Below are 15809 nucleotides of genomic sequence, written 5' to 3'. Positions count from 1 at the left end.
TCATTTCTTCTGTTTGTTTACCCTTTGGGATGAAATTCTTCAATAAAATTTGGACATAATAAGTCTTTCTTTATTGGGAACACAAAGTGAAGAAAATGTAAAAATGTATGAGAGCTAAGAGAGCAGGAACTGTGTCTGTCGAAAGCATTCACACGAATGAGAGGTGAGAGGGCCTCGTTTGTGGTTGAATATGGTTGAGAGGAGGGCATGACTAGAAAAAGTGTCATGGCCAAAGTCTCGTCTTGCAGGACTTGAAATGATCTCTTTGAAAAAGTCTTGTCTCAGGATTTCCTTTTAAAATAGAGAGATAGTTTGGCACATGGTAGGAATGGATAGGAGAAGGGAGGTTAGGGTAGGGGAGTCTTCCCATTACTGACTATTCCAATTCCTTGATTAAGATATTTAATTTAACTTTGAAGAAGATACTTTGCATTTGTGTATTGTTTACTGTAAAAAAAAATGAAAAAATTGAATTAACCAATCAGCAAAAATCATGAATGAATCTTTGATTCTTTAATTAGTATGGGTCACGATCCCAGTTAACAATAATAGTCATTACTTTGTAGAACCTTTTAAACAAATGCAACCCAGAGCTTTAAATAGTTACATTTACATTTACTTGTTTGGCCAACGCCTTTATCCAAGGTGACTTACAACATTTATCAAACAAATGATTACATTTCCTTTTGGTTTTCCAGTTGGAACACCGGTAGGTCAAGTGACTTGCTCCCGGTCACACAATGTCAGTAGTGGGGTTTGAAGTCCAAAACCTTAACCACCACACTTAAAAACACATAACATTCCAATAAATTAATGGGAAATGGAGAAGGAGAAAAGAAAAAAAAACATCATTAGGGGGATAAAGTGCGCACAAGTACCAATACTTCAGTACCAACTTGATAGAAAAATTCAGAAAATGTAATGGTTCTAAATTTTTAAGTGGTTTGTTAGATTTAATAGTGACACAGTGAAGATAAGTGATGTAAAATTTAATTTTTAACAAGGTAAAAACAGTAGAAACATGAAGTCACTATATTTACCAATTTAAAAGTCTAGTTACTATGACTTTGACAAAACTCTAGAAACATGTAATGCTTAAATATACCAGTGTCATAAACCACCTCCAGGTATCTACCTCAATGGCTGTGATTCCCATTTGTTCACACAAGTTGGGCCAGATAATGTACTTCATAATGCAAGGAAAGATGTGAACTGCATGAAATGTTTGAAGGAGGTTTTAAAAAATGTTAGTCTGAGATTCATTACTGGATTTTATGGACAAAAACCAAGGAGAGAAAAGCAGAAGATTATTTACTGGACTAAGGGAAGCAAAACAAAATAAGGAATTGTGAAAGAAAAAGGTCAAAGATGGGCAAAGTAGGATAGTTAGGAATTGGCAGAAAGGTAATCATAAACCTATGAGAATAATGAACAAATGAAACAAAATCAAACAAGAAAAAATGATAAAACAGATCACAAGCCAACTTTAAATTATGAAGACGCTGAGTTTGAACATGATGTTGAGCATAATAACTGATGTTGCTGTGAAGTGGCCAGCATGATGATCATCAAGAATATCCAAAGCAGAATAAGACTCTTAACCCAGCCATCAAGGCATTTTACAGATGAGGAATATAATGTTAAACTCCATAGTTGCTAGTTCATAAGTCTTTCAAGCCTGTATCGCTCATTAGTGCATCCACAATATATGCTTATATTGCATCCAGTAAAGTTAACTAGCTTGAATTGTTTTGTGTCTGGATTATAGATCTAACTCTCCAATTCCAGAGATGGATTTCTCGCTCTAAATATGGTGTTTTGTGTCACTTTCTTACACATTCTGCCCCTGGCAACCCCTTTTTGCAGTACTGACACAATCAGTAACCAATAATTAAGTACAAACACTTCCAGTTTAAGACCTGCAGTGCCAGTACCTGCACCAAGTACTGCAGTAAAGCAAAGCAAATAGAAGTAACCTTGTAATTCATGGTAAAGTGTTCACAACTGAAAATAAGTCTTATCACCACAATTTAAGAAAGCATAAAAAACGAGTCAGTGGGCTATTTGTTGCGGTAGGGAAATGCCATAAATGAGTTCTGCATAATTTATGCTTAAAATTTCTTAAATGTAGAGCTTCCAGCATTTCCCATAAGTGAAGGACTACTTTTAAGTGTTGTCCACTTGTGCAATGTCAGGTGCCTTTTATCCATTATCAGTAATGACTGATGAGGCATGTAGTGTATTGAATCAATAATTATTACATCACTGTGATTTATGCTTTAACTTGAATGCAGACATACTTGTTTTTTTTTTTTTTTTGCTATTGTGGTTGAGGTAAGATTCGGAAAGTCCTAAAATTGCTGGGTGTCTGCTGGGTCACCCCGTATAATTTGTTGCTTTAGGCACAGAAAGAAAAAAGCCTGTGATGGTACAAAAGAAAAAAAAAAACCGTAGGCAATGGTGGCCTTGAAAGAGATCAGAGCTGCTCAGTAGAGCAGGTTTGGCGTGGTGGAGCTCTGTCCTGCAGTCAGCTCTAGTCCAAGTGTGCCCCCATCTTCTGGGGACAGTCAGCTTTTAGAGAGCTCCGAAAGGAATGGCCAGAGTCGGCTACCCACATGGGCATCTTCTCAGCGCTGTGGATGAGAAAAGAGACAGTACTGTTAGCAACAGTGCCCCCTCCTGTCCCAGTTTGGAAGTACATACCTCCGATGAGCCTGGAAGGTGATTCTCTAACATGCATATGATTCTATATTTACATATATACGGATTTAGATCTATCTATCTATCTATACATACAGTGTAGTACAAATTCAATATGTGAGCACTAGAACAAGGTCCTTTTGAAAATGTAATTAACCAGAAAAAGAAGCTAAAACCCAAAATTAGAGCTGAAGGTAGAGCTGGAATATTCTGTATATAGAGAGAAAGATAGATTTAGTTTGGACATGTGCAGAGGAGAGACGCTGAGAATGCTAAGGATAGAGCTGCCAGGGAAGAGGAAAATAGGAAGGCCTAAGATGAGGTTTATGGATGTGGTGAGAGAAGACATGCAGGTGATGGGTGTGACAGAGAAAGATGGAGAGGACAGGAAGATATGGAAGAAGATGATCCGCTGTGGCAACCCTAACAGGAGCAGCCTAATGAAGAAGAAGAGAGAAAGATAGATATGGAATTGAATCGTTTATTGGAGTCATTTTTATTAGTTAGATTTGAATAAGTTCATTTGATTGCACGTAAACTGTATTTCTAACACACAGGATTAACATTCTGAGTTCTGTTTTGTTGGTATTCTTCAAGAAGTTCAACCTTTAGACCTTTTCTCTTAGCATGGCCACAAGGGCACAACTGGAGAGCAAAGAACTGAGTCACAGACACAAACTTTGTCCTTGTTCCTATTTGATCAGCCTTATCTGAGGAGGCTGATGTATTCCGTTTGTGCCTGTTGGTCCAAGAAGTTATATCAGCATTAATAACCTAAGCCAAGTGACATTTCTTTTGCTAAATTTAGTGTGTTTTTTCCTTCTTTGCCATTTTTGAGGTGCTTGTATTACCATACCCTGTGACAATAGTCTGTCCCATTTTGGCCCATTCTTTGCTCTCGCTTCTGCCTGGACAAGATCCCTCTAACAAGCCTTATAATAAAACTATTATAATTATGTGACGAGGACCTAGTGCTCTGTGTATTATATTGTAAATACCATCTTTGCAACGTTCTGCTAATATGGGTCCGTATCTACCCACACTATTCACGTTCAAAAAAAAAAAAAACTTCTGAGACATGTTTGGATTTTTTAGCAAGTTATTCAGCATGGCAGAAATCTCTGGGATTATCTTCACAAGAAACTTTGACGTTTTCTCCAGTACATTGTCAAATACATTTTGGTGTGGTATTTTTAGCCCTGCTAGAATGCCTTTCCTTTTATGGATGGCTTGGCCTTTCAGTGACGAAGAAAATGTGGAATAATCAGCAACCAAAGTGAGAGAATCAAGAGGCTCAGGGTTATTTTTAAATGTGCTGCGTTTCAAAATGTGTCAAAACACATTGAATTTTTAACATCTTTTGATCATAATTAAAGTTAATTAAAATATTTATATAAATAAACATGCCATCAAAAGTAATGTTTGCAAATGCCATGTAAAATTGTTCTGTTGTTTTTTTAAAAAAGGCTAGTTGATAATTAGGATACCTTATTTGTTAAAGTAAATTCAAATGCACAATTTTGACATGATTTTAATTCACTGGCATGTTAGAGTTATATAATTCCTGACAGTAAGTATCATTAGTGCACAGCTTCAAAAATGGAGTTGCTTTTCAGAACTGGCTACCTTAAGGGCTGTGGAAGAGCAGCAACAAAAAAAATAAAACTGCTGTGCCCCTAACTCGAAAGACAGGAGTTTAAATTTTCACATCCCATCACCCAAACACCAATTTATCCTCTGATTAAACTTCTCAGATAATAGTGCTTACAATGCAAATTATGCATATACTAATACATTAAGTCCAGTAGCGTCAAGAACACAGCATTCAGCCCCTTTCTGCTGCTTGTTTCTTCATGTTTTGTACATTCTGCCTTACTGTAGCATTTTTCTACGTCTTTTAAGATAAGGCGTTAGTTGTACTCGCCCACAATGAGTTATTACCTTACATGGGTAAGAAAGTGCTGACATGCACTTAAAATACAAATCAATGTTTTCAAAATGATTTCTATGAAAACAACTTGCCTCTGTAGGGCGCATGGTTTCTTTTAATTCACAGGCTTCACTAATTGACTAATTTTTCCACCCACCTTAGAACAGACAACAGAAGACAAAAACACTGGAACATCAAAGACAAATAGCACATTAAAACATCACAAAAATATTTAGTTCACCTGCAAGTGCATTTTGTATGTCTGTATGCATTTTCTAGTGCAGGGGTGCCCACACTTTTTCAGCTTGTGAGCTGCTTTTAAAATGACCAGGTTGAAATGATCTACTTACATTAAAAATGCTTTATATATATATATATATATATATATATATATATATATATATATATATATATATATATATATATATATATATATATATATATATATATATATATATATATATATATATATATATATATATATATATATATATATATATGTATATATATATATATATATATATATATATATATATATATATATATATAGTATATATATATATATCCTGGGTATATATATATAGGGTGCCAATGTATATATATATATATATATATAGTATGTATATATATATATATGTGTATATATATATATATGTATATATATATATATATGTATGTATGTGTATATATATATATATATATGTATGTATATATATATATATATATATATATATATATATGTGTATGTATGTGTATATATATATATATATATATATATAGTATACACATAGTATACTTTATCCTTCTATATAAAATATATATATATATATATATATATATATATATGTATATATATATATATATATATATATATATGTGTATATATATATATATATATGTATGTGTGTGTGTGTGTGTGTGTGTGTGTACATATACATATATATATACATATATATATACATATATATATATATATATATATATATATATATATATTTGCCGGGATTGTCCTTCCGTCCCGTGAGTGGAAAGCGTAGCGGTATTCCGCTTATCACAGACTTACTACTTGCAGCTTTTGTGTGCGATGCGCTGGAAAAATAGACAAAATTATGTCTCTGGAAATAATTAATGTTGATGGAGTACAAATGCCTCACCGCGTAGTAAATATCAGGGGGGTTCAAAAGGGCGACCTCAATATAGAAAAAAGTTTAAATTTCATCACAAAAATAACAAACTACAAGTATTAAAGTAATACCGCTCAAATGCAATATAACCAAATTAATGAGTTTGTATAAAATATCAAATTTTTCAATTCATATTGAATTGCCTTAAGAAGTGGTCAACTTAAAAGGCGGGTCAGCCTAGTATACATAACATATATTTTGTCAATCAATCAATCAATCAACATTTATTTATATAGCACATATTCATACAAAAAATGTAGCTCAAAGTGCTTTACAAAATGAATAGAAAAATAGAAGACACAATAAAAAATAAACATAAGTCAACATTAATTAACATAGAATAAGAGTAAGGTCCGATGGCCAGGGTGGACAGAAAAACAAAAAAACTCCAAAGGCTGGAGAAAAAATAAAATCTGTAGGGGTTCCAGACCACGAGACCGCCAGTCCCCTCTGGGCAATCTACCTAACATAAGTCAAACAGTCCTCTTTGTATTTAGGGTTTTCATGGAAGGACCTGATGATGATGGTCACGTAGACTTCTGGCTTTCAGTCCATCAATGTTGGTGCATCATGATGCTTTGAGTAGGTGGTGGTGGCAGGCCGCCACCACAAAGAAACCGGAAAAAGAAACAGAAGAGAGAGTAGGGGTCAGTATGGATTTTGGAGCCACTGTGAATAGTTATTATGAAGAATTGAACATACAGAGTATCAGTATTAAGTTAAAGTGAAGTTATAAAAAGGCCATGTTAAAGTCATGTGTTTTCAGCAGTGTTTTAAAGTGCTCTACTGTATTTGCCTGGCGAATTCATATTGGCAGGCTATTCCAGATTTTAGGTGCATAACAGCAGAAGGCCGCCTCACCACTTCTTTTAAGTTTAGCTTTTGGAATTATAAGGAGACACTCATTTGAAGATCTGAGGTTACGATTTGGAATATAACGTGTCAGACATTCCGATATATAAGATGGAGCAGATTATTTAAGACTTTATAAACCATATGCAGTATTTTAAAGTCAATCCTGAATGACACAGGCAACCAGTGTAGTGACATCAAAACATATATTTTGTCGTGCCTTGCTTAACTGAATAACCTTTATGGCACAATAACAATTCAATACATTTATGGTCACTACAGTATTTGGATTTAATAATCTTCATGTGGGAAAAGACTGAGTCACATAAATAAGCAGAGCCGAATAATGCAGTCAAGGAGTTTTCGAATGCAGCCTAGTGAAAAATGGCGGCTGTCCCATTAACTGCGATTTTAGTTCCTTCTCCTTTCTTTCTCAGATCGCTTTTTGGAAGGACGTCAGTTTCGTAGTTTTTATGAACAGTTCGAAAGTGCCTTTCCACATTGTCCTGCTTTGGAATAGCAATGATAGATTGACAGATCAGACAAACGCACTTCGATTGTGACATTGTGAGGAAAAAAAATCCTCTTCCAATTCCACATCCAGCCCATACCCTTCCCAAAACAATTTTTTCTTAAATCCCTTCTTTAGCCGATAAAAATTGGAAGGCTAACTAGATCACTTAGATAGAGTTTTGCAGTAGCTAGCTAGCTAGTTTGATCGTGCGTGCAGGATGGCCAGTGTGTTAGAAGAGAAGAGATCTCAGACTGGCCGCCCTGTATGTCAATCAAGTGGCAATGCCATAGGGAGGATATATAAACTAATGTTAAAAAAAATTTTTTTTTTAATGCAACGCGATCTACCGGTCAATCGCGATCGACACATTGGGCACCCCTGTTCTAGTGTATCTCTCGCTATTGAATTAAAACATGAATGCTGTCAGAACAATGCTAATACAAATACACAAATATTTCTCCTTTGTCATTTTGTCACATGTCACTGTTTCACTTTATTTGCAGGTCCAGTTGCATGTATGATGTGTTTTTTAGTTAGTCAGATGATTGGCACTGCATGTGTCGACAAGAGAGGCAGGTGTGTGGTGGAGTGGAGCCCCTCAGGTTCACTCTGATGGAGTCATTATAATGTTCATCTGTCAGTCTTATTCTGAACTTCGATTTCATGACATTCATGTCAGACTCACAGAGGTATGGAGACCCAAACAAATCCGATGTTTTCAGAGCTGCTTGGTGAAGATTCTTATAGTCATCAGGCTCTACTAAGCTCCAGAAATTCTGAGGATGCTGTTGAGACGTTAACTGCACATTATTTTGAAAGTTTACTAAGATATAAAATCAGTGTCTGTATGTCTGTCTGCTTTTCACGAGAGAACTACTTAATGGATTTAGATCGGGTTTTTTTCTATAATTTGCTTGAACATTCTGCTTGATTTTGCAACTTCTCTCATTTCGCTATGTATCATAGTTTGCTTGTGGTACCGATTTATTTGTGCGAATCCAAGAAACGTAGGGGCCCTCCTCAGTCACCGCCAGCTTCAGGGTGTGTTCCTTAACTCCACTGAGCTAGCGAACGAGACAACAATTTAATTCAACTTTGATTGATATTTAAAATAAAGTGTTACTTAGGTCTTGATGAGTTTGAGTCTGGATATTCTCTTAAGTGTATGCCACTTTGAAAAGAGAGATTGCAATTCAGATTGTGGCTCGTGATATGATTTTTTTGGAAAGATCACCCACCTCTGACTAATCAAGTTTTCGAATTTATGTAGGATTCATTAACCCTTTGGTGCGCTACTTGGAAAGGGGTGGCGAGCTACCAGCGATGTCTTGGAGACCCCTGACATAGATATTTATGAGCAACCCGGTGTAAAATTTAAACACACAATGCTGTATCTGTGTGAAAGTAGCGTTACCCACCGGTCCTTGTAATGATTGATTCATTCTAAATAATAAAGCTAACATTAAAAGTAAAGTTAAACATCATTTTCAATTGTTTGTTTAAAATTTTCTTAATCTCATGCATTTTAAAAGAGCTAAGGCATGAGCATCTGTGTTTAAATGATTCAGTGACATCACAGGAGAAAAATGACTGTAGGTTCTGAGTAAAACAAATATGCCTTTAGCTAAGCAGGTTGAAAGGGTAATTTCACCTGTGATTTTATTAGTATTTTTTTTTCTGATTTTGTGTATGTCTTTATATGTTGTATAGGTTTGAAGAGAAAGATGTAGAAGATGCCAACCTTGAAAACCTAACTAAAGGTAAATAATAAAGCAAAAACACACAGTAAGAGCTTCCAGTACATTAAGATTGAAGATAATTTCTTAGCCCTGAATTTCCTTCTCAAGAAATCTAACACATGGGTTCATTATATCACTAATTCTGTGTGCAAACCCCAAGCTTTGTTTGCAACTATTGATTGTTCAAAAGTAAAGTTATTCAGTTTTAAAACCCTCTTTACATACAGTATAGCCAAGCTAAACTATTCCCCACTGCTGTACTTTTGAAATCATTGAAAGTGTTGCAATCCATATTTTAATACATTTCGGTATTTAACTGGTTCAAAATGTAGCCATATTTTCTGTTGTTTACACTTTGAAAATTGTAGGAAGTAGCACAATATAATGTGTGTAGCCTGAAGACCAAATATCAAATAAACACTTTTGATTTTGGTTAAATTCGCACCTGTTTTGTGTTATCTGTCTCTTTTGTGAAAGGGTTTATTTGATATTTGGTCTTTCACACATTATACACTTCACGTCAGCATTTAGCCAGTTATTCGTACAACATGAAAAATCTTTCTCTTCTAGTTATGTGTTCAGCATTTCTTGTCATCCTACATTTACACAGATTGTTGAAGACTTGGAACACACATGAAATGTATGTATCCCAAATAACGATATATTATTTACCCTACAAAATTCAAGGTACCTCACACCCAGATAAACAGACTTGAGCTGGGAGAACTTTGTGTACGACTAAAACTGCGTCAGTGGGGGATGGCAGAGCAGGCTGCTTGCGCTGATCGACATGTTTGCAAAACAAAAGATGCTGATGAGGAGGTGTGAGGGAATTTAACGTGGCCTGGAAGTATGTTTTTTCTTAGGCTTCAGGGATTCTAGTGTTAAAATTGTCTTTCTCTGTGCTCCCTGCACATATTTTTCATGAAGATAAAGCAATATGTAGCAAATCATGAAGGGCCTCAATTGAAAGTGTAACATATATTTGAAAAAATTACTACCATTTTAACAAGCATTAGAGATAAATCCAGGAAAGGATGGTAGCAGAGTTTTCCATGGGTGTCTGAAAATGTTACAGTATGAAACCCTCTCCACAGCATTTAATAAATAATAGGTGAAATCACATTTTTTATGTATTAGTACGCAGGACATAAAAGTACTAAATGTAATGTAGAAAACAATGTTACAACCTAGAAATACAAGTAAATTGTAGAAAATTATAAATACTCTATATTTAATCCTTTACACAGTCAGCAGTGCTGATGACAACAACAGGAGGCATGATGAGCTGTATGAGAGGTTTGACACTAAGGACGGAGAAAAGGACCTGTACATATTGGCTAGACAGAGGGACCAAGCTGTGAAAGATGTTCAGCAGGTTAGAATGATAAAGAGTAAAGATGGCAACGTACTTACAAGTGAGGAGAGTGTTGAGCAGATTGAAAGAGTACTTTGAGAGGCTGATGAATGAAGAGAATGAGAATAAGAGAGAGAGAGAGAGAGAAAGTTGGATGATGTGAGGATTGTGAATCAGGAAATGCAACGGAGTAGCAAGGACGAAGTAAGGACCGCTATGGAGAGGATGAAGAATGGAAAGGCCATTGGTTCAGATGACATACTGTACCTGTGGAAGATAGGAGGTGTTTAGGAGAGATGACAGTGGAGTTTTTAATCAGATTGTTTAATGCAGTCTTGGAAAGTGAGAGGATGTCCAAAGAGAGGAGAGGAGAAGTGTACTGGTACAGATTTTTAAGAATAAAAGGGATGCGAAGAGCCGTAATAACTACAGGTGCGTAAAATTGATGAGCCACAGCATGAAGTTTTGGGAAAGAGTAGTGGAAGCTCGGCTAAGAAGGGAGGTGATGATTAGCGAGCAGCAGTATGCTTTCATGGCAGGAAAGAGAACCACAGATTCAATGTTTGCTCAGAGGGTGTTGATGGACGTTTATAGAGAAAGCCAGGAGGAGTTGCATTGTGTCTTTGTGGATCTGAAGAAAGTATATGAAAGGGTACCTAGGGAGGAGTTGTGAGGAAGTTGGGAGTGGCAGAGAAGTATGCAAGAGTGGTATAGGATATGTACGAGGGAAGTGTGACAGTAGTAAGGTCTTTAGTAGGAGTGACGGATGCATTTAAGATGGAGGTGGGATTACATCAGGGATCAGCTCTGAACCTTTTCTTATTTGCAATAGTGATGGACAGGTTGGCAGACGAGAGTCCACAGGGACTGCGGGCTAATATTATGTTTGCTGATGACATTGTAATCTGTAGCAAGAGTAGGGAGCAGGTCGAAGAAACCCTGGAGAGGTGGAGATATGCTCTAGAGTGAAAAGGAATTAGCGTCAGTAGAAACAAGACCGAATACATATGTGTGAATGATAGGGAGGTCATAGGAGTGATGAGGATCCAAGGAGTAGAGCTGGTGAAGGTGGATGAATTGAAATTCCTGGGATCAATAGCAAATAGTTACAGGGAGTGTGGAAGAGCAGTAAAAAAGAGTATGGACAAGGTAGCGTGGTTAGAGAAGAGTGTCAGGAGTGATTTGTGACAGATGGATACCAGCAAGAATGAAAGGGAAGGTGTCTACACGATGATAGTAAGGCCAGCTATGTTATATGAGTTGGATATGGTGGCTCTGACAAAAAACGGGAGACATAGCTGAAGGTGGCAGAGTTAAAGATGTAACGAATGTGGACAGGATTAGAAATTAATACATTAGAGGGTCAGCTCAGATTGGATAGATTTGGAGTCAGAGAGGCAAGATTGCATTGGTTTGGACATGTACAGAGGAGATATGCTGGGTATATTGGGAAAAGGATGCTATGGATAGAGCTGCCAGGTAAGAGGAAAAGAGAACGTTGATGGATGTGGTGTGAGAGGACATGCAGTGGTGGGTTTAACAGAGCCAGATGCGGAGGACAGGAGGATGTGAAAAAAGGTGATCCACTGTGGTGACCCCTAACAGGAGCAGCTGAAAGCAGCAGAAGAAGAAGTTTCTTACTAGGGTTGGTAAGGAATGCTGTGGCTGTGTAAGAGGCAAAGGTTGGCTTAGCATTTGTAGCATCCATAGCATCCATTTGGACCCTAAGAAATTAGACGGAGATGATAGGAGTTATAACTTTGAGAAGTTCTCCATATGGGAAAATGCTTCAAGGCCCTGAAACAGTAACATATAACAGCAAATCTGTTACATGGTACTGTAAGGTGAATTTGTCTAAGTGTTCGGAAATAAGTTTCCAGTGACTCATTCACCACACACAGTGGTGATAAAATGCTTATCATGTGGTCCATACTTGTTTCACATGTGGTTTTCTGCCACCTGCACTCTCTGTTTGATTCATTACTGGCACAATTGTGCCAATGCAACTTTCTTCTGCACGGCAGCATTATTATAACAGCCTTTTGTCCTGTACATCCAAGTGTGCCTTTCCCATGTTGGCAGCCATGTTAAACAGTGTGTACAATTAGCAGAAATTGTATTTGATACAATGTGTATTGTACAAAATATTTATGTAAGTAATGTATAAAATTTTCATGTTACAAATGTTTGTTAGCCTTTTTTCTGTCACACTGTCTGTCTTGTATTCAGTAGGTCCTACTTCATTGTTTTGCATCATACTTTTATTTACTGTAGTTCCCAGAGAACATGGATGTCTTTGTTTTTTCTTATGTGGCAAGGCAATAGTCTTTATATTCACAACAAAATATAAGTAATGTTGTGAAATATTGGCCTTTCATCATGAACATGCTCATGTTCAACTAACGAAACAGGAAGTGAAAGCAGTACTTGAACGCTTGTCACCCACCTACTGTAGCAGTGGCTGTGTGAGACGCAATGAAAAGTCAGAAAGAATCTGCCAGGGTAAAGTGCTCTAATATAAAGCAGCAATTTTAATAGGATATGAAAATATCAGTGAAGTGAAAAGAGCAGAATAACCTGCCAGCATTTTATTTATGGTGCTTTTTTTCCCTCTATTCTGATATTTATTATAAGTGGGCTGCACCTACTTGTTTCTTTGTGTTTCACTTAATAATGCAATATGCTCTAAAATGTCTTTTTGTGAGGGTGTGACTTTCTTTTGATTATAATCCTCAACTCAACATCCATCCATCCTTTTTAAACCTGCTTATTCTACTGCAGGTTCATTTTAGACAGAGCGTTTATCAGGTACAACCAAACCTGAAGGTGGTACCAGTCCATCTCAGGGCGCACTCACACCCCTCACACTCTCAACTTGTAACAGGCCAATTTGGAGTGTCCAAATAAACTGACCTCCACACAAATTCAATTTAATAACAGGGTTCTGGAGATGTGAGGCAGCAGTGTTAACCACAAGCCAGAAATGATTACCCCGAATTCCAGCCCTGTTTTTTGAAATGGAACTACTCATGGCTGCCACTTGACATCATTGTTTGCCTCATGTAAAACAGCTAAAACTGATCTTCTGATTCCTTCTCGCTATAAGTCTTGTTATGAAACTTTTAGTGAATGCTCATCATGCAACTATGTGGCACTTGCTCTCATGTTCTCTGCCTTTTTTTGGTCAGACAGTTTTATGTTTATTCAGTTCGGCTCTTCTAAATGTGCTGCACTGACTTTGACTCTAGACGGCTGTTTATTAATTTTTGCTCTCTGCTACCTATTAATTTTGAATGCAGTTTCAGCTGTTTGATTATTTTAGTGTGAATTAAAAAAGTATATTTCTGTTCCACTTTGTTACTGTGCTGCTTTTATAAAGTACTCCCTGGTGGCATGCTTTTTGGAAGGCACTACCTAAAATATAGATTAATTGACAAGTCGTGTATAGAGTATCAAAACCACCTGGAATTAATCATGGAAAGATGTGGACTGCAATTTTGAGCAATAGAAATAAGATGAAAGAATGATTGCATAACATAGTGCACACCATTGTTAAAGAGTCCAACCTCCTCCACTCCATAAAAGCTTCTACTGTATGTAATGTAGCATTTCTGTTAAAAGGATGAGGTAAGTGTTGATTGCAGAAAGGCTTTTATTCCCTTTTTTAACATGCTCATAATAATTGAAGTTTACATTTTTATAGCAGTGGTATAAGAGGAATAAAAACCAAATGCTAAAACTGGACTGGATACCAGTTCATTTCTTTGCAAACTCACTCTTTAATGTATCAGTTTAATTTGAATAAAAACATTTGAAAATGAGTTGAAGAAGATAAAATGTTACTTTTGGCAAGTCTTTTCAATCCTGGTGATGTCCAGTGTGTAGTGAAATTCCCAGTCAGGAATTGCTGCATTATTATTTCTTGACAAGATGAAGGTAATAGGCTTTGGCAGTGTTTTCGCCCATCATTATAACAAAGGAGGAGGTGAAATGCCACCAAGGGCAGGAGCTATCCTGAGTAATACGCACTGGGTGTAGTTACAACAACAACATTTATTTAATTTATTTATATAGCACATTTTCATACAAATAATGTAGCTCAAAGTGCTTTCATTGATGAAGAAAAGGGGGAAAAAAAGACAAAGTAAGAATTAAAATAAGAGAACACCAATTAACGTAGAGTAAAAGTAAGGTCCGATGTGAAGGGAGGACAGAAAAAAAAACTCCAGACGGCTGGAGAGAAAAAAAATAAAATCTGCAGGGGTCCCAAGGCCACAAGACCACCCAGCCCCCTCTGGGCATTCTATCTAACATAAATGAAACAGTCCTCTTTGTATTCATGGTTCTCATGGAAGGACTTGATGATGATGATGGTCATGTAGACTTCGGACTTTTAATCCATCAATGTAGGAACATCAGGGTGCTTTGATCAGGTGGTGGTGGTGGTGCAGGTCGCCACCACAGAAAACCGGGAAAAGAAACAGAAGAGAGATTAGGGGTTATCATGGATTTTAGAGCCACCATGAATAGTTATGATAATATATTGAACATACAGAGTATCAGGATTAAGTTATGAGAAGGCCATGTTAAAGTGATGTGTTTTCAGCAGTTTTTTTAAAGTGTTCTACTGTGTTAGCCTGGCGAATTCCTATTGGCAGGCTATTCCAGATTTTAGGTGCGTAACAGCAGAAGGCCGCCTCACCACTTCTTCTTTTAAGTTTAGCTCTTGGAATTCTAAGGAGATACTCATTTGAGGATCTAAGGTTACGATTTGGAATATAAAATGTCAGACATTCCAATATACAAGATGTAGTGAGATTATTTAAGGTTTTGTAAACCATAAGCAGTATTTTAAAGTCAATTCTGAATGACACAGGCAACCAATGTAGTGACATCAAAACTGGAGAAAAATGTGCTCGGATTTTCTTTTCCAAGTTAGGATTTTAGCAGCTGCATTCTGCACTCGTTGCAAAGGATTTGTGTCTTTTTTGGGTAGTCCTGAGAGGAGTGCGTTACAGTAATCTAGCTGACTAGTTACTTCATAGGACCAGGTACTGCATATGAGTAAGACAGTGGGAACTGAGAGATTTTTGGCAGTTGCTGAGACAACTAGAGAGCTAGAAGCGGTTCCTTTGTGTTTAAAAAAAAGTTTCTAGGTGCACAATGGGTAGGTCAGCCTATCTGGGGGATGTTTGTCCCATAAAAGATTTGTTGTGGCTCAGGGTAATACAAGTGCCTGGGTCCTGTGGAGGAAGCTCAAGGAAGATGAGTCTAGGACAACTAGAGCACATATATTCAGAGAAGTGGTCCCTCAATAGGACTTTAAAGTTCCTTTGCATTTGTTAGCCAAGAAATATGGAATTAGGACATAAGTCAGGACAGTGATTCTGCTATCAGGAGGAAAAGAGGCAAGAGCTCAAAAGAAAGAGGAGAAAGAAAATAGCTTTTAAGTACTGAGCTCGGAAGTGAGGTAGCCATTCACCTTGATAAAGGGTGAGTAACCCTTGTAGGAAGGCATCATGGTTGGGTTGTT

General features: G+C 36.8%; 1 protein-coding gene across 2 annotated transcripts in view; it reads left to right on the top strand.

Moving 5' to 3' along the window:
• LOC120518780 (coiled-coil domain-containing protein 9B) overlaps nucleotides 1–15809 on the top strand; it is a 145634-nt gene that overhangs the window by 80110 nt on the left and 49715 nt on the right. For both annotated transcript variants that reach the window (XM_039741742.1, XM_039741741.1), the window contains exon 7: nucleotides 8891–8940. In XM_039741742.1, the coding sequence (XP_039597676.1) occupies nucleotides 8891–8940 (50 nt within the window). The remainder of the gene's footprint in view (nucleotides 1–8890; nucleotides 8941–15809) is intronic.

This window comes from Polypterus senegalus, chromosome 18 (assembly GCF_016835505.1).
Source record: "Polypterus senegalus isolate Bchr_013 chromosome 18, ASM1683550v1, whole genome shotgun sequence".
NCBI lineage: Eukaryota > Metazoa > Chordata > Cladistia > Polypteriformes > Polypteridae > Polypterus > Polypterus senegalus.
This window is presented reverse-complemented; position numbering and strand designations above follow the sequence as displayed.